At 38.3% G+C, this 24,037-nt stretch overlaps 1 protein-coding gene across 1 annotated transcript in view; it reads left to right on the forward strand.

Annotated features, from left to right (window-relative positions):
• Positions 1–416: 416 nt before the first annotated feature.
• Positions 417–24,037, forward strand: part of LOC146004773 (15-hydroxyprostaglandin dehydrogenase [NAD(+)]-like) — a 44,721-nt gene continuing 21,100 nt past the window's right edge. The window contains exons 1-3 of the mRNA XM_083143788.1: positions 417–471; positions 2,313–2,419; positions 5,300–5,423. Coding sequence (XP_082999914.1) covers positions 2,327–2,419; positions 5,300–5,423 — 217 coding nt within the window. The 5' untranslated portion in view covers positions 417–471; positions 2,313–2,326. The remainder of the gene's footprint in view (positions 472–2,312; positions 2,420–5,299; positions 5,424–24,037) is intronic.

Here is a 24,037-nt window from a genome sequence, read left to right on the forward strand (position 1 = left end):
ATGTTTTTCCTCAAACAGGAAGTTTCAAGTTTCATAGTATAGAAAACTTCCATGTGTTCATAAATTGTGTCACTGCTTTATTCTTGATGCCAAGAACAATTTTCTCCACTTTGATGTCTCTGTCGGAAAAATTGTTGTTTAAAATGTTATTCGTGCCACCGGTTCAATTAGTTCCTTTGATTACAGGTAATGCTTAATTCAAGGTTTTGTTCTCACAAAACATCTTCCCGCTCTCCCAGGTGAAGTTGTGTGAACCGAAATTATTGGGTGTTCGTGAATCTTGGTGGAGTGATCACGTAACACGTGAGGTGTAGTAACCCGCGTGAGAAATTACGAAAGGCTTTCCTGGATCGACCTTGAAGCACACGCACTGATTATTCCATATAATCTCCCTGGAACCCTCCAATCCACTCACAAGGATTCGTTTCTTCCAGAAGTGAAGGGAGCAAGCGCGGATCTTAACTGCAGCAAGTAAGTCATTAGCGGTGGCCAGCGGTCGCACTGGTTAGAATACCGAGCGCTTGATTGTTTGATTTGGTTCATTTTACTTGGCATTTCTGCCACTTTTGGCTAATTGCGAGGAGTGATGATATGATGCAAATGATGAAGGGACGCTCCCAAGTAACACGCAGGCCGGGATTCGAACCCGAGACAATTAACGTCGTAACGTGCTACGAGTCAAGGCGTACCAGGTTCAAATCTTCGGTAAGCCATCTCCGCTTCATTGTGGTTGTTCCTTCATATTGTTGTAATCCCGTCTTACCTGGGATCTGAGGTCACAGGGATGCTTCAATAATACATTTTAGGTAGAGCTTAATTGTACCTGTTAGCTGAACCTGCTCCGATTAAGAGGGAAGAGATGTGGAAAGTTGAATTTAAAGGTTATTTACGCTTGTTCATACCTGGTAGGCGAGTGATGTTCTTGTCCAGATGCTTCTTGCACACCGAATTGTGACTGATGCCAAGGTTCGATACGGTGACCCTTGGCTCACTGATCCACTCGCTGCATGCTTATGCAGCCGTAATTTCGTGTACCGTCGTCGTAGTTCTGTAAGTTGTAATGTGTCGTAGAGTAATCCAAGTGTAATCAGAGACTAATGAGAGTTCGATGAGACAAATGAGACAATTGAGAGCGAGCTCGGGGAGCGAGCTTCCTTTTATAATCTTAGGCTTCGAAAGGTTATTACACCTTTCGAACACGCTGGATCTTGCTTAGATCCACGCATTTGCCTTTCAGTCATTGCTTCACGGAAGTTACAAAGTTTGCGGATTCTTGGGATCGCCCGCTGGTCGGACAATTCCAGGAAATAAACAAGCGTAAATATTCTCTTGACAAGGTTTTCTCGTATTTGTAATCTCCATATCTCTACAATATAAATACTATATCTTTGTCTCGCACATTTCGACGTTTTTTGCCCTCACATACGTGACCTTCGGCAACGTTTTGGTTTCCTCAATACTCTTAATGTCTTTGAAAATAGGAGTGTATTATTGGAAGAATGGAAACAAGTAAGTATGTTAGCGTATTTGAAAAGTTTAGACCTTAACGTTATGTGTGTACGGGCTCTAATATTGTACAAATATCCCATATATTATTGTATATTTTCTTAATACATAATAAATTGGGTAATTATTATCCGTTTCAAAATAGTTAGTTAGATGTTTTGTGTAAACGAATTCAATAGCGATATTAAATTGGAAATGCAATATTTACGTCTTTGTCATTTTCACATTTGTAGGCGTAATTGAAAAGAAGTCATGAGAAACATTACATCATAATAGAACCAGTGTGTCCTAGTCTGCTATTCTGTATAGAAAAATGTAACCAATATATTTTAGGGGATGACAAAACACAAAAGATGTAATCTTTTAGCTACGTCTATTCGGTGGCAGCGATTGGATTCCAAAACTTGGGGGGGGGGGGGTGCATGGACAGTTTACTTCCCGGCAAAAGTGGAAGGGCAGCTGCCCCCACGCCCCCACTACTCGCCGCTACGGGCTACATTTAAAATGACTACAAGCGTATGTCTCTGTTCATTTGCTACTCCATAATTTCTCTTCTCATATTTTTATTTGGGGCTAGATAACTTGAAAGCAACAATATCTTATGGTTGTATGCTTTATTGATGATTTTCTTTAAAAAGTTACACCCCGGCACGCAAAATGAATTAAGTAAAATATTTAGAAATATACTGATAATGGAGCCTGTATAATAATAACGGGCACATTTTACCGTTTTCGTGTTATTTACGGTGAACATTTTGGAAGTGCAACTTTCGAATCACCCTGTAGTTTGCTGTTTGTCTTTCAAGGCGAAGTCGGAAGCATGGAGATCGACGGAAAGGTGGCGCTGGTCACGGGAGGAGCTTCAGGGATTGGACTGGCTACTGTCAAGGAACTACTGAAACATGGAGCCAAGGTGAGAGAAATTTCAATTATTGATCAGAGCTCTGTAATCACCTATTATCATAAATAATGTTAGTTGTTCCAGGTGTTTCGGAACATTTCTATGCGGTACTGGACACAGAAAAGTCAGTCAGGGTCAGCAGATGGTTTAGACCTTCGTAAAATGGACACAATATTTTGAGATACGACAGTTAAATTATACACTTTGGTACTGAATTTACCTTTACTTGCCCAGGATTTTATTTTCGAAGGGGGCTCAAATTGTGAAGGCGGATATTACATAGTTGCGTTCTGGGGGTAACACAATAAAATATATAACTAGACCTCGGATTTTTAGGTTCTAAAGATGTGCTTTTAGGTTCCTAAAATAGGCTCTAAAAATCCTAAAATAGGTTCTAAAAATCCCAAAATAGGTTCTAAAAATCCCAAAATAGGCTCTAAAAATTCCAAAATAGGTTCTAAAAATCCCAAAATAGGTTCTAAAAATCCCAAAATAGGCTCTAAAAATCCCAAAATAGGTTCTAAAAATCCTAAAATCGGTTCTAAAAATCCCAAAATAGGTTCTAAAAATCCCAAAATAGGTTCTAAAAATCCCAAAATAGGCTCTAAAAATCCCAAAATAGGTTCTAAAAATCCTAAAATTGGTTCTAAAAATCCCAAAATAGGTTCTAAAAATCCCAAAATAGGCTCTAAAAATTCCAAAATAGGTTCTAAAAATCCCAAAATAGGTTCTAAAAATCCCAAAATAGGCTCTAAAAATCCCAAAATAGGTTCTAAAAATCCTAAAATCGGTTCTAAAAATCCCAAAATAGGTTCTAAAAATCCCAAAATAGGTTCTAAAAATCCCAAAATAGGCTCTAAAAATCCCAAAATAGGTTCTAAAAATCCTAAAATTGGTTCTAAAAATCCCAAAATAGGTTCTAAAAATCCCAAAATAGGCTCTAAAAATCCCAAAATCGGTTCTAAAAATCCCAAAATAGGCTCTAAAAATCCCAAAATAGGTTCTAAAAATCCCAAAATAGGTTCTAAAAATCCTAAAATCGGTTCTAAAAATCTTAAATTAGGTGCGAGAAATCCTGAAGTAGGTACCAAAAGAAACATAAAAATGCTTCAAAAGTCATGAAAAATACTGATTTAACACATCTTCAAAAACAAAATTTCAAAAGACCCGTCAGAAATTTTAATAACTATAAAAACGCCTAGGCCCTTCATGGGCTGTTGCGCGACGGATAAAAACAAAATATTAATTTTCTAGCCAAAATTTCATTTCCACACATCATTTTCAAAAGTATCCACAAATTATTATAATCCTATATTTGCGTTGTTAGCAAAAGTTACTTGTTAATCTGAAGAATGAATTAAGTATCTATGATTTGCTGCACAATACCAGGGTGGCCAGTCACTGGGAATTCTTTTAATTCCTGCAATTGTCTGTGAATTATTGGCTCCGGGAATTCTGCGTGAATTTTTCTGCATAGACTTGAGAAATCGAAACTTTTATTAATCCAAATGTCATTGAATTTATACCTATTTATAAATTTCCTGACGCTTTTCGCAGTTTAGCATTTGCTTTTATCGAAGAAGGAAAGAAAAATATAGCTGCGTGGAAAATAAAGGGAGCGAAATCGACAGAAAGTGTGTTTCAAACACATTGATTTTATTTTGTATCAAACCGAGCAAATACCGGTGTGTGACATAAAAATCCTGAAAAACCTTAAAATATATATACAAACCTAAAGAAGGGTTTGATTTAGGCGCATAAACCCAAAAGCAAAAAAGGTTATGTTAGGCACTATAGTACTTCATCAGTTGTTGCGTTTTTTAATGAAGCGCAGACGTAACTTGTTATTTCTTATTTATCTGCAAATGAAAAAATAGGTTTGAAACCTAGAATCTGAAAAAATTAAATATGCTGACCAAGGCAGTAATTTATTTTATTATAAAACATAAACCAAACGTAACGTTTCAACCTTCTAGCAAGGTCTTCTTCAGACTCTGCACCAAGTACAAATGTAACAAGGTGTAAAACAGGACGATATATATACACAAACATTACTCCTCTCCAGACTATTAGAAAGTTGTTCTGGAACATTCTAGCAGGTGGCTTTTCCTTGTCAACTTTCTAATAGTCTGGAGAGGAGTAATGTTTGTGTATATACTGTATAATGACCTGTTTTTGTACCTTGTTACATTTGTACTTGGTGCAGAGTCTGAAGAAGACCTTGCTAGAAGGTTGAAACGTTACGTTTAGTTTATGTTTTATAATAAAATAAATTACTGCCTTGGTCAGCATATTTAATTTTTTCATATTATGGAAAGAAGACTTACTGGTGTTATAACTATAATCCGATGTCTACTTATAACCTTCGTGATGTTTGTAATTGCATTGGTTCATTATGAGCAGTGAGAGCACCAGAATGACCACTAGTTCGAACACTTGCGACAATCTAAAAATTCTACATTTATCTTTCTTAATCTAGGATTATAAAAATTAGAAATATCTTCATAAATATTTTTAGAGTTATTCAAATTGTTATAACATATTTTGGAACACCCTGTATTAGTCAATGATTTGTTGTTATCCTGGGGATTGCCAACTCCATGCTGCCCCTTAATGAGACCATCAGTGGAAATAGCATTGCAATGTGACGTTGCCTTATTTCTTAATGCGAAACCGGAATCTCCCAATGGTGTAGTGGTAATGTGTTTGCCTTGTAATCAAGAGGTCCCAATACCCGTGAAGGCACATGACACAGTAGTTCGGATCACTTTAAACTGTAGGTCCAGTCCTGATTAGCCTTTATGTGCATAAAGTGAACTTAAGACAACAAATCAATGAAAACCATGATAGCAACTTCAAGCGGAATAACAATGCATTTTTCGATTCTTGCAGGTGGCTCTCTGCGATGTGAATGAGGTGAAGGGGCAGAAGGAAGTGAAGGTGCTACAAGTGGAGTACGATCCGCAGAATGTGATCTTTATGAAGTGTGACATCTCCAAGACTGAAGAATTCGAAGGTTGGACTCTTTATGTATTTTATAGATGGTCACACTGGTGATATTTTCAACTATTTCCATTATTTTACTGACATTTCCACCTTTTGGTTACACCGGATGGTGAGGATGAATGATAAACTGATGAAGTGGATGTGACCTACTGATCGGACCCAGTTCTCCTTCCGGCGATATTCATTCTTGTGGCTAATTTTTTCCACTATCTTAAAAATATTAAGAAACGTCCATACACAAAGTCGTATTTATGCGTATACTTTATATACACGGTGAGCCTAAAAGAAATAGACAGATTAGGCTTTATAAATCTAAGACTGTTTGTTTTATCAAAAAGCATTTAGTACTGTTTTATAGAGAAAGTCTTCAAGTTTACGATCCCCATATTTCTTTTGTTTTCGTGACGTCAGCGTCACCTGAGCGCCCTTGACGTCAGTCGAGCAATATGGCCGCTAGCCATATAGAAAAGGTGTTTTGTGTACTTGTGATTTAACACCGTGCGACTACTTCTTTTGGGGATGTATCAAGGGATCATTGGCGTGCGCAGACCCTCTGATTAGGGGGGCAAAACATAGGCGCCGACTTAGGAGCGGCAAGACACTTTCTGCCCCTAAAAATCCTCAAGAAGTATGTACATTAAACGTAAAAAAAATATAGTTGTCAATCTTTCAGCTCCCAATATTTGCCTCTGGGCAAAAACCTTGTAGAAAGTTCAGTCGGTAAAGAAAATCTTCATTACATCTTCACTGTTTCACTGTATTGATGGGTACGAAACAGAGGCGTATATCGTGTGTATCCGGACCAAGCGAAAATCCCCTTAGTGTAATTCTAGGCGTATTATAGTTCAATTGCGCATGAAATAATGCACACCCCTCCTCCGTATTTTCCTGGAACTTTCATACTTCAAAATACTTCATTTTCTTTAAGAGTATAATATCGTTTAATAACGGCGATAATTCCTCTACACTAAATTTCTAGGTGAAAGTATATAGGGCATAGACGACCCGAAGGGAGGGGGGCATGGATAGCCCCCCCTAAAAATGAATGTCAACCCAAAAGTATATATGTGACCAGAGCCGTAGCTAGAGATTTCTGCGCCCGGGGCGAAAATAAATCTCGGTGCCCCCTTCGAACTTCTACCATTGTTTTTTTTTAAGGGAGGGGTGGAAGCATTTTTGTTGTGCCTTACTTAAGAGTGGGCTGGAGGTTGGCATGAAAGTAGTTTCCTGGCCCGATGGGATACAGAGACACCTAGCGACATATCAGAGGACTAGGAATTCTTTTCGGCTGTCCTAAGCCTGAGGCCAGAGAACCTTCCTTCCTTCACCACCCCCTCCCCTCCGCGTGACTCCCGCTGTGAGGTTTCCAGGAAAAGGACACCCACCTGTTTCTTTTAATTCTGGTTTCGGAGGCTAAAATTTCTCCACTGGCAAAGCAATTCGCATTTCTCTGCTTGCTGGCTGACTCTTGCATGGAGCGAGACGAGTGGCAGGCTCCAGAGACAGAACATTCATGACTAAAGTTTTGATTGAATAAATTTGGTTGATTACAGTGGCTACTATAATTATGTTGAATTTTCTTGTTGAGGTTGGAATTTTATCAATTGAGAGTAAAGAAGGCGGTAGAGAATATCAGTTGAAAGAAAGTATTTTCCTTTGAAGGGGGTGTTTTTTTATACAAAATCAATATAATAATAATAATAATAATAAGGCAAGAATTAGTAACAATTATTATTTCAACTATTAACGAATCGAGTCCCTATTAGAGATGGGCAGGAGCGAAACTACCTGGAATTTAAAAAGGGGAAACGTGGACATGCGTAATAACATATGGAAAAACTGAAAAGGAGAAAGACGGACAAAACAATGTAACAAAATGTACAGTAGTAATAAAGATGTCAGGAAACAATAGTATAATATTGAACATACACTTTGATGAAGTAGTTTTCTTTGTTATGATCTGAATTAAGTCCCTTTGCACAGTTCTCATCGTTGGAGTTCACAGCAGCTTTAATCGGCCAAGATTGATTGATTTTGTTTATTTTACTTCGCCTTTCTGCCACTCTTGGCTAATGATGATATGATGTAATCGATGAAGAGACGCTCACGAAGGACACGTATGCTCAGACCGGATTCGAACCCGGGACCACTGGCATCGTAGCGAAATGAGATAAATACTCCGCCACGGGGCCGGCTAATCGGCCAAGGGTGGGGACAAACTCTCAGTGATGATGGGAATCCCCTGTGGAAACATATGACCAGTTCCTGCATCACATTAGTTGCTCTCTCCTATTGTGATTTTTCCCAATGTTAATTGATTGCTTGCCAAGTGAAATTTCAGTCCAACTAATTATAGTATGATCTTCAAGATCAGCACTATACGTGTTACAAAGTACTCTTAAAAAAATCCCAATGAATTGGCCAAAATAAAGTGACAGAATTTCGAGGAGAGGCCGAGCCTCTGTGGACCCACACTTGGTTACGCCAATATACGTAAGTAAACCCGTGGTGCTACAGCCCCTGAGGGCCAGAGCCCACCTACCGACTGTAGGCCTCACTTCCAGTCCAAACAGTTATGTGCGGTCAGCACGACGAACCCCTAATCTTTGTTGTAGGTTTCCGTGACTCATTCATAGCTTCCCAATCTCCTCACGATGGTGGGTGGCAACCGGCCCTATACACAGGCCGAAATCTCAGGAGAAAAGTTGATACGTTTCCCCTAAGAGACTCGAACCTGCGCGCGTCCCGTAGACGGAGCTCAAACCATGATGCATCGGACCATACAGTCACGATGCAGAACAGCAGGGCCGTAGCCAGAATTTTATTTCGGCGGGAAGGCTCATCCCTTATCAGCAGCTGCCATCTAAGGGCGAAAAAGTGGGGAATAGAACCCCTGAAAATGAATTTCTCAGTATATTACAAGTTATTGTACAGGATGTTTAATGTAAGTAAAATTAATCACCGCTATACCCTATTTTAATTACATATTTGTAGGATTTCGGAACGGTCTTCAGCTTCACCCTCCCCCCCCCCCCCGGTCACGTGCCTGCGGGAGAAAATATACATAAGTGCTGATCCCTTATTCTGATTGGCGTTTTAAGAATAGAATATCCTTCAGAGCTTCTCAAGACATGGTCTTTTAAAAATCAGTTCTAGAGAAGAAACCTTGTCCAATTTACGTTTTCAACTTGTTTCCTTGTGTAGTTTTTAAAGAAGAGAAAAGTTATCACAATTGGTAATCTGCTGGACAAGATCAACGTCGAATATGTAATTGAAACAAAAATTTGAATGTTCGTACCACGATGGTTTTACTGACTGAAAAGTTTATGTTTCATAATTTTGATTGAGCAGAGGGGGCTCTCTAACTGCACCAATCGCCGCCAACCCTATGATAATCGTTTGAGTATCTTGAGTTTCTGTTTTAAGTCTACTTTATATACAGATAGACTAATCGGGACTGGATCTATATTTATAGTGGGATTGAACTAACTATTAGGCGTCCACCGGATACCAAACTCAGGATATTTTAAATTACAATTGTCACCTTTACCATTATGCTATAGGGGATGCAAAATATATCTGAAACTAAGAAGAAATTTTGAATGCAATGTAGAACGAAGGAGGCACCGTTCACATTGAAGGGGAAGACGCCAGGAAATCCTCCCTCCACTTTCCTAACCTGTACATCTCTAATTTGATTCTCAGCGAAGGCAAGAATTTTATCCAATATTTTATATCACTTTTGTTATTTTTAATGAAGAATTCGAAGTAATAATTTGTCTTTAAATCTCAAGTTAGAAAGTCAGCAAAAATTATGTTTTTATACTAAATTTTACATTAATTGAAGATTTGCAAAGAAACGGTAAACCGTTTTGTTGGTTGATTGATTTAGTGTTTTAAGCCCACTTTATGCACAGTAAGGCTAAGCGGGACTGGACCTACAGTTTAAAGTTGAATCCGAACCACTATGTGCCTCTACCGGGTATCGAACCTGGAACCCCTTGATAACAAGGCTACGACGCTACCACTGCACCATCGGGGAGGCCAGTGTAAACTTTTCGTCATCGTTCCACTCCAAAACAGATGTTTCTGTAAGAGCCACATCAAGTTTGTTTGGAAGTAGTGATGTTCTATGACACACACACACACACGCATATATCTCCTCAACAGGTACTATAGACCAGCAATGTCAAACTCAATTCGTGAGTAGGGCCGCATAACGATAATGTCAAAACTATCCGGGCCACATATCTAGAACCCCAACACCTTAAAATCCAGAACTAAGTGGTTCGACCCAATGGGGTCGGGGAGGGGGGGATTCCAGTGATTATTATTGCAGCATCGATATGAAAATTATATAGACCTCCCCCCATATTTTTCTCATGGTTATAGTATTTTACATGTTACTTTCGAGTATAAATTGGTTACAATTTTAACTGTTTGTTTGCAATTATAGTTTCGTTTCGCACAGATTTCACTGTTTCTTTTTTTTTAACAAGCTTCTCAAAAGTCTGCAATAAGTTTTTTGTTAGCATGAAACTCTTAATGCAGACAACAAATGTTTTGTCAGTCATTCTTGATCATTCGGCTGTTTCATTAATCTTCATTATGGAAAACAACTTTTCACCAAGGCAAGTGCAACCAAAATTAATAAAATTTCTACAGCAAAATAGCTTATTCGAGGGTACTGCTATTGGAGATATAAGAAAAATCAAGGATAGCCCACCTCGCGATATTTATTTTTCAATACGAGTTGCACTGCAATTAAATAAGTTCCATTCGAAGTCAGGACTTTCACACGCACCATCTTAAAGAAAAGGGAGCAGAGCAGAACAAGATTATTGCCCTTCGCACCCTATGAAGTCTTGAAACCTGCTTCCAACTTCATCACGTAGTATTTTTACTTTGGACAAATTATAACTTTATTAAAAAGTTTTAATATAACGGAAGACTGTAACTTTGCAAAATGGCCTCCACTTCCTTCAAAATATCAGCTCTTGTGTCACGGGGAGGAATCATTCAAGTAGTTTTACTGTCATATCGAGATAAGAATCGCATCCACGAGTGAAGGGAGCAAACCGAGCTAGCTCACAGACGTCCGTAATTTCGCATATTGTGAGCGAAAAGGCAACAACACGAACAATTTTCGCTTTCAATTGTTCGTTGACTAAGTAATAAATCCTCTCCTCTGATTTTTTTTATTAGCGTTCCTTTTCTGCAACGTTTGGCTAATGGCGACGATGAGGATGAGTAATGATATGATGAAATTGATGAAGGGACACATACAAAGAAAACCCATGCTCAGGCCAGGATTCGAACCCGCAACCTCTGGTGTCGCGACGGGTTGTGCTAATCACTCCGCCACAGAGTTTGGCAAATTTATTTCGTGATAAAGAAATATTTCTGAATGAATTTACTTTATCAGGGTACAAAATTTCTACGCTTTTCAGTATTCACTTCACAACAAAAGTAAGCATTTCACTTGAAAAATCTGCATTTCTCTTCTATAGTCCTTTTCTTACTTCCACGAAGTTTGGGCAGCGATATGGTTCTCTGAAACTTTTACAGAAACTGGCTTTTCTTCCAGGTAAATCCTTAAAAATCAAGAAACAGACTCATAGGCGACAGAAAGTATGCACGCTGCCCTCCCCCAGATGGCAAGATATTTTCGTACTTCAGAAGTAACCTGTCAATCAGCTTGCTTAGTTGACACAACACCTACTCTATAAGGGAATGTATACCTGTGTAGGGAAAATTGGTCAATGTGTTGAAGTTTGGATGAGTCTGGTCTTGTATCACGAGAAAAGAAAAAACGGGATAACTACAAATGTATAGATAATTTCAAGCATGAAGTGTTAAGTGGGGCCAAGGCGGGCCGCATTAACGAATGCTGGGGCTCACATGCGGCCCGCGAGTTTGACTGGCCGAAATATCAGGAGAAAAGTTGTCACGCTCATCCACGAGACTCGAACCTGCGCGCGTCCCACCGTTGACTCACAAAGTACTATATGTGAGGTAAAACTATCGAAATGTAAAAAGAAGAAGCGTCACCACCCTCCCCGCCTTTTCTACATTTTATTCAAATCGAACACGAGGCACGTATCTAGATATATATTTCGGAGCGGCGTCCTAACGTAATGTCTCAAAATAATAATATTAATAATGTTAAATTAAAATAAGTATAATTATATTAAATTAATTAATATATTTTTATAAGATGAATAGGTAAGAAGGCGGTATAACAACAGTGATACAGTATAACATCACGTATTCATTATCTAGCTTACGTGTAGTTAAGGTCGGCAAAATTTAAAAAAAATAGAAACTGCCCTGGCAAGGAAATTAATGTCAAATAGATAAAGAATATAATATTTATTGAGTATGAAAAAATGATGTTAGAATCAGTTGACGAAAGTAAAATTCCTGGTAATATTTTGCATGTTATTATAAGTAGTAATAATTCTTGCATAAATCTTCTTTGGTACTGTCATTCAAAGTCGTATTACTTTCCAATATTTTTGCGGAAATAAACAATTTGCGATTAAACAACCACCTTATTTTCATTACTTAATTGAAGTTTTATGATCTCATTATTTAATTTTTTTTAACTTGGTAAGTCTTTCGAGGGGACGTTGGGACACCTGTACCCCCCTAAATACGTCCTTCGCGGTAAGATCGAGATAAAGTTACTGTGTCACTGGTTCCAATTCACTACAATCAAACATACACAAACTCATGGCCTTCCTGCTTTCTTGCCTGGGAAGAGGCAATAAATCAAGCTGTGACAGCTACGGGACCTTCTGACGAGGGGACGGAACCCAGCTGTGCAGAGGATTCAAACACCCGCGCGTATTAGCCCTCACCGTCAGCCTGGGGCAATTTTGCAACAGAGGCATCTAGTGGCCAAGTATCGAACTATGATGAATGAAATTCGGCTGAAGCGGCTGTATCTTTCGCCGTCGATAATACATGACATTTTTAAACAATCATTTTGGGCTGTGCAAGTGATTTTTAAAAGAAAAGCCCTCCCTAGCTTAGTCATAAAAGGATTGAGCATTACGTTAGTATGCATCATAATGGCCATTTTCGTTGGTGCTACCCACAAATCCTATAACCATTCTGTGCTTATTTACGTATTTCCTTATGGGAAATTGAAAAACAATAATGGAATTTGTGCACATTTATCGGACTGAAATTGCATAAATGTGTCATGTACTCAAAGTTTCATAAAGTAAGTTCACATCTACTGCGTGTTTTCCGGCAAATTTTTGTCCTAAAACGTTATATTCAACAAAATGCAAAAAAGCCCATGTTAAATTTAAGCACTTTCCACGGCGACCTTCGCCAAACTCCACCTCCCTCTTAAATAATGTCGTTCCTTTAAATTGACGTTTCATTTGTGCTAATAATTGTAGCAATTGTATGTAATTGTAGCAATTACAGCTTACAAGTTGTTTGTACGTATACACATATTCTTCCGAATCAAGGATCATTATTGACCTCTCGGTGTGCAATTATAAAAAATCCTAGAAACAAAAACTAATCCATGCAAAAAAATATCTTACCATATTTCTTAGGCAGCAGAAAAATCCCTAAGAAAGAACATTAATGTAATGTAATGTTTTTTTTATTACATGAAACCCTTTCAAATAAAGGGTCATTGCCAAGTCCTTTGTTTCGAAAATTTTGTTTATCGTAATGCTCTGAATGGGTCATTGTAGCATATGAGAACGTAGCCACTACTGAGAAATATCAAAGACGTCCAAGTATTGTTGTGTCTCGACGGTAAGCAGCATAGACTTTTATTTATTACTAGCTAATTACCCCGTTGCCCGGGTATTTATTTATCCCAATCTTCTATTATAGACAGGAAAATAATGAATTCTAACTATAGTGTAAAATGTAACTAATTTTAGTTACAGGTATTTAAAAGTATATGTACAGTATACAAATTATATAGTAAAATCCTTTACAAATTCACTATAATATTAATTTAATTCAAAACTTGATTATAAACAACATTTTTAGTTTCACCTCCAGGAGCAAAAATAAATAAATTGAACGGCATTGGGAGTGTCACTATTCATCCTAGCGACCCCGAAAACTATCGATTCCACACTAATATCGGTCGTTTTCGTTTATTTTTACGTCACCCCCTTGCCACCCCACCCCTCGGGGTTCCAGAGGTGTCTTTTACATTTCACCCCCTCTCACCCTTCCATGCCGATAGGTGATGAACTTGGAGTTGAACGGCATTGGAAGTGTCACTATTCATCTTAGCGACCCCGAAAACTATCGATTCCACACTAATATCGGTCGTTTTCGATTATTTTTACATGTCACACCCGTTCACACCCCCACCCCTAGGGGTTCCAGGGGTGTCTTACCCACACAGTATTGCTTTCCAGATTGTAAGTGATACGTGTACCAAGTTTGGTTGAAATTGCTCCAGGCGTTCGAGACTTATGCCGGAACAAACATACATATATATATACACACATACATCCATTTTTATATACAGGGTTTCTATAAATTAGTTAAAGAAAAGTAACCGTTAATTGTGAAGAAAGTGTATGTGTAACAGAAATAGTTTATACATCAATGAATGCAGCATATCTTCAAGTTTATTATCGCACATAGTTAGTTTCAGACGCCCTCACTAGAGGCGTGAGCGTATGTTTATCTTACACAAGTACCGATTGGTTTGGTCGTGGTGGAACGATTCCGTGGCCACCTCGTCGACGTTGCTGGGAAGAGAGGGAACAAACACACGTTCTTTAATGTAACCCAAGATAGAGAAATGCATAGGGTTTAATCAAGCGAGCAAAAAATCAATATCTTTGCAAACTGACAATGATATTGTTTCAATAGGACGCAATACTTTCGAGGGGATCGCATGAATCCTTTATTACAAGTAATTTTCAATGTTTTTCTTCTGCCCGTTTGGCGGCCCTTTCCATCAGCGCCCGGGACAACCTCCTCGCTCGCCCTAGCTACGGCTCTGGCTGTGACTGTTGACATGCTTAGGGAGAATTGGACTATCACAATGATATTTGTCCTGTTACTGTTTCAAAAGAGTCACACATACAACATTTGTAATTTAGTCATGTAAACTTCATTATATACTCTTACAACCATGTAAGTTTTTCATCCGTTGAAGCTGTCCATTTCTTTTTGGCTCACCTTGTATTTATCAGTGTTCCTTCCAAGTTGACTTCATGACTTAAAAATCCGATAACATTCTAATATTTATTCTAATAAAATTTGCATTAATGTCAAAGTGCACATGACGCATTGTGCACGAAATGAGTGAACATCTTCAGAACGTTACGTAATTTATCAGAACCAATTGTTAACAAGTCTCAGGTTTGCCAACTAAGCTGAAGTAAGTACAATAATAAAAATTCAGTCCCCGTGGGGGACACTGGAGCAAGAGGGGTAATAGTTACTGAACCTACATTTTATCTTTACAACCTAAGCAATCAAGGACGTATTTAGGGGGGGGGGTCCAGGGGGTCCGGACTCCCCGAAAGTCTTACAAAATGCAAAACTTGGTACTATTATAGTATAAGGGAAACACCTATAAATCATACATTTCGCACTTTTTTACATTGCTAACGTACTATTGTGGAATGCGGAACATTTCCTAAGGTGAAATAATGCATTTCTAACTAAGATAATGTCTATTTCTTAGATTTTCGAGTACTTACTGTTACTTGTTATTTCGATTCTGTAACACATTATGGCGGGCGATAGCGTACTGGTTCAGGGTGCATTGTTCCAGTGTTTTGTCGATTTATGCAGTGTTGCAGCCTCGTTCACCGGAAAAAACCTACTTTCGTGTCCGGATTTAAAATTATGCTAATACGTCGCAAACCATTGACGTTAGCCTCACAAACCCATGACGTTAGCCCCACAAACCATTCACGTTAGCCCCAAAAACCATTCACGTTAGCCCCAAAAACCATTTTCCGTAAGGTTAGGTTAGGTTAAGTTAGGTTAGGCAAGAATAGTTAAAAAAAAAATACTCGACAAGTCATGTTCTAGTGAAAACACGGCGAGGCTGAAACACTGACTATGGTGTTGCGTCATCTTAACACACGGAACATTGTACTCTCGTGCAGAAAGCAAATGGCGGCAGCAGAAACAGCATGTCGGACAGAGATTTTCGCAGAAAACGACATGTTTTCGCATTAAACTGGATCAAAACTACATTCACGAACTTCCACAACGCTACAGAAATTGATTTCCGTAAGTAATTTCTCCTGTAAATTTGAAGAAATCCGTTTCCCTTATACTATAATGTTACCCAAAATTTAATGAAGACATGCGTTGTTTAACATTTGTTGTATAATCGAGGGTTATTTTCTTCAATTTATTTGAAGGCAGTAAATATTTAGTTTTTACAATTCCTTTAATTGACATTAATTTTATATGTCTGTGTGTCTAAGTCTTTGAAGGGCAGTGGTTACCTGTGCTAACCACATATTCGAACTGTAACGGTTCTTTTCCTGATCGGTGGTTAGTAACGCTGACCACAAATGTAGTTCCTGAATACACCACTAGATGGTAGGTGCTTACACTTGGCTGTTACATTTGAGCTTTGGGAAGATCGAATCATTTCTTACACGGTTCAACGCTTGCAATCAAGGTGTGCGGTCACGTGTTAATTCTCCCTCCCTTTCCGTGAATAAAACTGTCTCCTTGAAGTGATCGTGGGTACTTTTTTTACGTAATGGAGCTGTACTTCTCACATGTAAATGTTTGTGATGTAACTAAATATGTGTTGTGACAGTAATTTTTGTAATATTTGTGGTTAGCGGGACTAACCACCGCGCACAGGCGACCGTGTTATCTCGCCAACATGTCGTCCGTCGAGAAATATGTGTAAGGAACTCCTACAAACCCTTGTTTTTGACGAACTGCCGTCTGGCTCAGATAGTGAATTGAGTTGTTTTGATGATTCCGATGATGATTCTACATTTGAACCAAATGATGTCATCTTACAGGAACTTAGTGAAAGCAGTAGTGAGTCAGAAAATGAGTATGGTGCTAAAAATCATTGTCAGCAGGCTGGTAATATTTTAACAATGGCAGGACCGTCTACTAGTACTTCGCCGGCAGTTGCAAACCAGGTTAGTAAACAAAGTTGTCAATTCCCACCCTGCAGTTCTGCAAGAAAACCTTGTGCAAAAACAAAGCTTCATGGAGTCGGTCAGCCCGTTTTGGAAATGTGCCTGCATTCACAGAACTCTCAGGAGTTTCCACACACGTCCGTTCATGGCAGATCCTACACCATACAAAATATTTAGTGAATTCATTGGTGATGATGGTGTGGAACATATTGCATTTCAAACTAATTTGTATTCAACTCAAAGGGGAAAACCATTTACGCCTACAGATAAAGAAGAAGTGAGAGTTTTCCTTGGAATAAAGTTATTTATGGGTATGAATAAAATACCCAGCCACAGAGACTATTGGTCTTCATCGCCAGATTTCCATGATACTTATATATCAGGACTAATGACTGTGAAGAGGTTCAGTTTCCTGCTCAGTCATTTTCATCTAAATGACAATTCACTTATGCCTAGAAAAGGTGAACCTAGCTACGACAAGTTATATAAAATCATATCTTTTCACAAAATATTGCCCATTGTTATCATCCTCATCAAAAAATGGCAATCGATGAATCAATGGTAAAGTTCAAGGGAAGAAGCTCCATGAAGCAGTATATGAGAGACAAACCTATCAAAAGAGGATATAAAGTGTGGATGCTATGTGATCAGTCATCCTACACTGTCAAATTTCAAGTATACACTGGGAGATCTGGAGACAAGACTGAAATGGTATTGGGCGCTCGAGTTGTAAGCGATTTATGCCAGGAATTCTATGGTAAAAACCACATAGTATTCATGGACAATTTCTTTACTTCTCATGACCTCTTTGTGCTTTTGAAGTCTCAGAATACATATGCTGTAGGTACTATTAATCCAAATAGAAAACATTTGCCTAAGTTGAAGGAGGAAAAGAAGATGCAGCAAGGTGAATATGATTACCAAGTTAGTAATCAGGGAGTGGCAGTGTATAAATGGAAGGACAAGAGAGCAGTGAACTTGATTTCAACAGCTCATGATCCAAGGGAAGTCATAAGTGTTTCCAGGCGACAACAAGATGGTTCAGTGTCCCAGATTTCATGCCCAGAAGTTATTCAAGATTACAACAAATATATGAATTTTGTTAACAATTTTGATCGTCTAAAAGACGACTATGGATAGGTTGTTCTTTCACTTCCTTGATCTGTGCGTGGTGAATGCCTTTATCATTCACAAGGAAATGGACATGACCAACAAGGACTTCCGTAGATCTGTGTACGAAGGACTGTTGTGAAAGGTTTTTGTAAAGAATGCAAATGGAGACAGTTTGAGAGGTTTGAAGAGGAAGAGTGTTGCAATCAGTAATCACAAACCTAAGTAGATAAACAAATTAGACTGGAGGGAAATGCACACCAACCAGTGCAAGGTACTGCAAGACGATGAGCAATATGCAGCACACGTGCAACACCAGTCAGAACAATTTTAACATGCAGAGCCTGCAATGTACCTCTTTGCCTAAGGAAGGGCAAAAATTGCTTTCACGTGTTTCACTCTAATGTGCCATAGCAATGTTAATGTAAATGTGTGTAGTAAGTGGGCGGTGGTTAGCACAGGTAACCACATTGTAATTGTTATTAACAAAAAAATTGCTTTCATATGTTTCACGCTAAGTAATGTATCACAAAACATGTAATACTTCAGTTGAGTACATAAAAGAGTGTATTTCAAGATAAAATACATTACAAACATTACATACCATTGTGCACTACAAATGTAAATGTGTGTATTAAGTGGGCTATGGTTAGCACAGGTAACCACATTCTAATTGTTAATAACTACGAAAATAATATAAAAAATGAAAAAGTGCAAAGGGAACATCTCATTGTCTCCCCAGTGTCTTTCATGTAATCAATGTCCCAAATGAATATCTTGAAAAAAGTTTACTGACCCTCAAAGAGCTAAACAAAAGCTAACGTAATACAATGACTGCATAATAATAACATAATTATTTTATTGGGAGACGCTTAACACTAAATTATTCTAAGGCACTGTCAAGGACGTATTTAGGGACGAAGCCCAAGGTTCCGGAGCCCCCCTCTCGAAAGACTTAACAAGAAATAACATTAAACATTGAAAATATACTTGTTTAGCATTTGCTGTATAATCGAGAGTTGTCTATTTCTCCCGAACTTTGAATGGCAGTACGAAAGATATTAATTAATCTGAAACTTTAATTTTTGTCAACTGGATCTAAGATTCTTTCTTGTTATTTAATAAATATTCATTTCTTTATCTATTTGTCACTGATTTCCTTGCCACGCAATTGCTTCAATACAAATTTTAGCAACCTTAGCTACAGAGTAGAACACAACCGCGTTCAGCGGGTTTTGTACCCTGGGGGCATATTTGTTTTGCGTGTTTTTGGTGACGTAATTGGGGGAATTTGCGTGTTTCCGGTGACGTTAATGAGTTGAAATTCTCGGAATCGTGTGTGTGTATGGTTTCTGGGGGTGGTGAATGCGAAAAACGTGTTTCATATGTAAAACATTGTTCTTTTATTTTTTTATTTTTAGTAGTTCCTGGAAACCGTGAGAATTTTGCCGGTCGCTAATTGCAAAGAAGATGACGGTTGAGAAGCTAAAGGAAATGTTATGAAATTCTCGGAACCGTTGAGCGGTACGTTAGAAATGGGTAGAGGTTGAATTGCTTAAATATGCTTAACGGAAAACGTGACGTAGAAAGAAACAAGGTATAAAAGAAGGGATATAAGATAATAGGAACGTGTGAGGATGGATGTGCTTTAACCATTTTATATTTAAACTATTTTCTATATCGCCCACAACCGCGCCGCAGCCGTTGTCACTGCACACAAAACACAGCCGCCATAATGTTTTATAAATATACTATTTTTCCACAGATGAACAAAACGGGACCTATATTTGGGGACCAGTAGCAATTGACTCAATTTGAGGGGTGGGAAATGAGGAAAACACTTTTAATGAGTAAAACGTTGTTCTTTTTTCTTATTTTTTAGTAATTCCTAGAAACCCTGAGAGTTTTTTCGGTCGTTAATTGAAAAGATGTGAACCTGGAACCTTTTAAATACACAACAACATTGTCAACTATGTTTTTTTGCTTTTCGAATATCTGTTCGTGCATAAATTCTAATCGGGACCGATAACACACTTTTTTCTTTTTTTAAAAAAGAGAAAATAATTATTAGGCAATTTGACAACATCGGGAATCTAACCCAGGATCTCTTGATTTCAAAATTAACTTTTACACTATTATACAATTAATTGTCATTCCAGGTCGTCATGACACTGGGACCGCCATCTTTGCCGCCATGTTGGTTTTTGTTATTTTAACCGTAGACCCCCTTCCATATACTCTGTGGAAAGGTCTTGACGTACATATTCCGATTCTACAATTGCCTTCACCCTAGTTCAATTATGGCCGGCTGGACAGTCCTCTAAAAGTTTCTTGACAGGTTTTTGAAGTTTTCAAATTTACCTACAACAACTAGCTAACAATAAACATCACCCACGATTGCTATGTAATATTATACAATCTCAGGTCGTCATGACAATGGTGGCCGCCATGTTGTTGTTTTTAATTTTGGCCGTAGAACCCCATCCATATGTTCTATTGAAAGGTCTTGTTGTGTAGATTCCGAATATTAGAATTAAGTATCCAATTTTGCCAACATAGAGAATCGAACCCGGAACTGTTTGATTAAAAACATCAGCATTAACTATTTTATATTTAAACTATTATCTATATCTTCCTCCTCTTTGTGTACAAAAGCTAATCGTGACTTTTAAGGAGATGGAAATAAATATTCAATTTTCACATCCTCGGGAATAGAACCCGGAATAATTTAATTTTAAACTTCAGCTTTAACAATTTTATATTTAAACTAGTATGTATTTCGTTCAAAACCACTCCGCCGCCACTGCACAAAAATCACAGCCGCCATAATGTTTTATAAATATACTATTTTCCCACAGATGGACTAATCGGTACCTATGTTTGGGGTCCAAAAGCAATTGACTCAATTTGAGGGATGGGGAATGCGAAAAACATGTTTAATGCATAAAATGTTGTTCTTTTTTCTTATTTTTTAGTAATTCCTGGAAACCCTGAGAGTTTTGTCGGTCGTTGATTAAAAAGAAGTGAACCTGGAACCTTTTGAATACACAACAACATTGTCAGCCATCTTGTTTTGCTTTTTGAATATCTGTTTGTGCATAAATTCTAATCGGGACCGATAACACACTTTTTTTAAAAAAGAGAAAATAAATATTAGGCAATTTGACAACATTGGGAATCGTACCCGGGATCTCTTAATTTCAACATTAAGTTTTACACCTTATATACATTTTAGTTTATTTCCTCTTTGTGCACAAAAGCTAATCAGGACTTTTTAAACAAATAGAATTAAGTATCAGTATCCAATTTTGCCAACATTGGGAAGCGAACCCGGAACCGTTTGATTAAAAATATGAGCTTTAACTATTTTATATTTAAACTATTATCTATATCGTCCTGCTCTTTGTGCACAAAACCTAATCGGGAGTTTTAATCAAATGGAATTAAATATCCAATTTTGAGAACCTCGGGAATCAAACCGAAACCGTTTGATTAAAAACATCAGCATTAACAGTGTTTGTTTAAACTATTATCTATATTCCCCACAACCACGCCGCCGCCGCCGCCACTGCACACAAAACACAGCCGCCGTAATGTTTATATAAAGATACTATTTTTCCACATATGGACTAATCGGGACCTATTTTGGGGGACCAATAGCAATTGACTCCATTTGAAGGGTGGGGAATGAGGAAAACATGTTTAATGGCACACAAACCTGGCGAGAAACAATGAATCTACTTTTTCACACAATTCCGTTCCACCTGCGCATTACTCGTCTTTTGTGTCTCCCTCCTGGTCCAAGATCAGCGATGTGGAATGGAGTCATTATATTTTTTACTTGAATCCGGGGATTCGACCTTGCCTTTTGCAGATCATATCGCGAACATTCGGAGTCTCCGTACGGTGATATTAAAAACGCAGCAGCTGTTAACCTTGGCGAGATACTCGCACACGCGCGCGCAATCATAAGCAAGGTTCGACAGTTCGCACTCCATATATTCCCCCCTCTCCCTCCCTTGCACCAACCTTACTGATTTATAGCAACGCATAAACAGAACGAATGCGGCAGAAGCACTTACGAAGGAAATGCGTATAGAGGGAAGACAGACGAAAGGGAAGAAATGAAAACAAGGGACAAAAAACAGAACAAATGAAAGACGTGGCAGTAAACCTAAGTCCCCCTTCCTAAAAAGAGACAATGAAATCTTGGGAGTAGCTCGATTCCTTATAATAATGGAATAGCGTCTTACTCCACAACGCATGCATTTTTCATATGCATGCACCAAACCAGAGCTATATACGTGGAACCAGTGGCGTGCCCATTAAGTCAGGGAGCAGTATGGCATTCTCTTTTACCCATGAAAAATCAGGAATATGGTTCTTCACTATACCGCGTTTGTTAGAACCTGTCCCTTTTCCCGCGTTAGCGATCGCTCGACAGTTTCGGTGCCAATGAGAAACGAGGAAAAAATCGTCTGCTGGGCAGCGAGGAGCGAATAGAAGCCAGAAGAGAGGCGCTTACGTAGACGCTGTTGCGACGTTGCGTATTTTAATTGGCTGCCTTGCTTTCACTTTCCCCAGCACGGTGAAAAGCCAGCGACCAGCTAGCGCGGGAACCGGGACAGGTTGTAACAAACGCGGTATAGGGTTAGGGAGGAAGTAGATGCAAAGATGAAGGGTTTCAAATATTGGGCAAGACTGCTAATTATGAGGGATTGAAATCTAAAAACCTCGCGATACAAGCACAGAACAATGACCCAAAGTAACGTCAATGGGTAACAATGATAAAGAAGGAACTATACGCCATTGGGCTGGGGTGGATTTGGGAAGAAGGAGTCGAGGAAAGGGCGGGCATGCTGGAAATGGGGATCATACGGGACAGATTGGAGGACATCAGCAAACAAAACATTTTTGCAGAATGTACGGGGAAAGTATTTTTAACTACGGCATAAATCGTGGATGGGGATAGCCAATGGGGAAGGCGAAAATACATAGACGTGTGTGGAGCGAGTGACTCGACGAAGGGTGTTGGTATGGTTTTTTTGACAATATTATAACTTGTGTTATAAGTGTAAAATTATGAGCAAAATAAAACAGGTTGATAGATTGCAGTGAGAGAAGAACCGTCAACCAGTATGAAAGGTAAAGTTGAACATGTGGGGGTATAAAAGGGAGTGTTTATGGGGGAAAATGAAGAAGAAGGAAGAAACTTTCATTTAAAAAAATGGTTAATGCTGATGTTTTTAATCAAACAGATCCGGGTTCGATTCCCAATATTGTCAAAATTGGATATTTAATTCCAGCTGTTTAAAAGTCCCGATTAGCTTTTGTACACAAAGAGAAGGACGATATAGATAATAGTTTAAATATAAAAATGGTTAATGCTGATGTTTTAATCAAACGGTTCCGGGTTCGATTCTCTATGTTGGCAAAATTGGATACTTAATTCTAATATTCGGAATCTACACAACAAGACCTTTCAATAGAATATATGGAAGGGGTTCTACGGCCAAAATTAAAAACAACAACATGGCGGCCACCATTGTCATGACGACCTGAGATTGTATAATATTACATAGCAATCGTGGGTGATGTTTATTGTCAGCTAGTTGTTGTAGGTAAATTTGAAAACTTCAAAAACCTGTCAAGAAACTTTTAGAGGACTGTCCAGCCGGCCATAATTGAACTAGGGTGAAGGCAATTGTAGAATCGGAATATGTACGTCAAGACCTTTCCACAGAGTATATGGAAGGGGGTCTACGGTTAAAATAACAAAAACCAACATGGCGGCAAAGATGGCGGCCCCATTGTCATGACGACCTGAGATGACAATTAATTGTATAATATTACATAGCAATCGTGGGTGATGTTTATTGTCAGCTAGTTGTTGTAGGTAAATTTGTAAACTTGAAAAACCTGTCAAGAAATTTTTAAAGGACTGTCCAGCCGATTTGGAATCTGTACGTCAAGACCTTTCCTTAGAGTATATGTACTGGGTTTACGCTGAAAATAACAAAAACCAACATGGCGGCCCCCATTGTCATGACGATCGGAGATGACAATTAATAAGTGTAATAGTGTATAAGTTATTTTGTTGAAATTAAAGGAACCCGGTTTAAATTCCCGATGTTGTCAAACTGCCTAATATTTATTTTCTATTTTTTAAAAAAGTGTGTTATCGGTCCCGATTAGAATTTATGCACAAACAGATATTCAAAAAGCAAAACAAGATGGCTGACAATGTTGTTGTGTATTCAAAAGGTCCCAGTTTCATTTATCTTCAATTAACGACTGACAATACTCTCAGAGTTTCCAAGAATTTCTAAAAAATAAGAAAAAAGAATAACGTTTTACGCATTAAACATGTTTTCCGCAT

Source organism: Lepisma saccharinum, chromosome 22 (assembly GCF_977018435.1).
Source record: "Lepisma saccharinum chromosome 22, izLepSacc3.1, whole genome shotgun sequence".
Lineage (NCBI taxonomy): Eukaryota > Metazoa > Arthropoda > Insecta > Zygentoma > Lepismatidae > Lepisma > Lepisma saccharinum.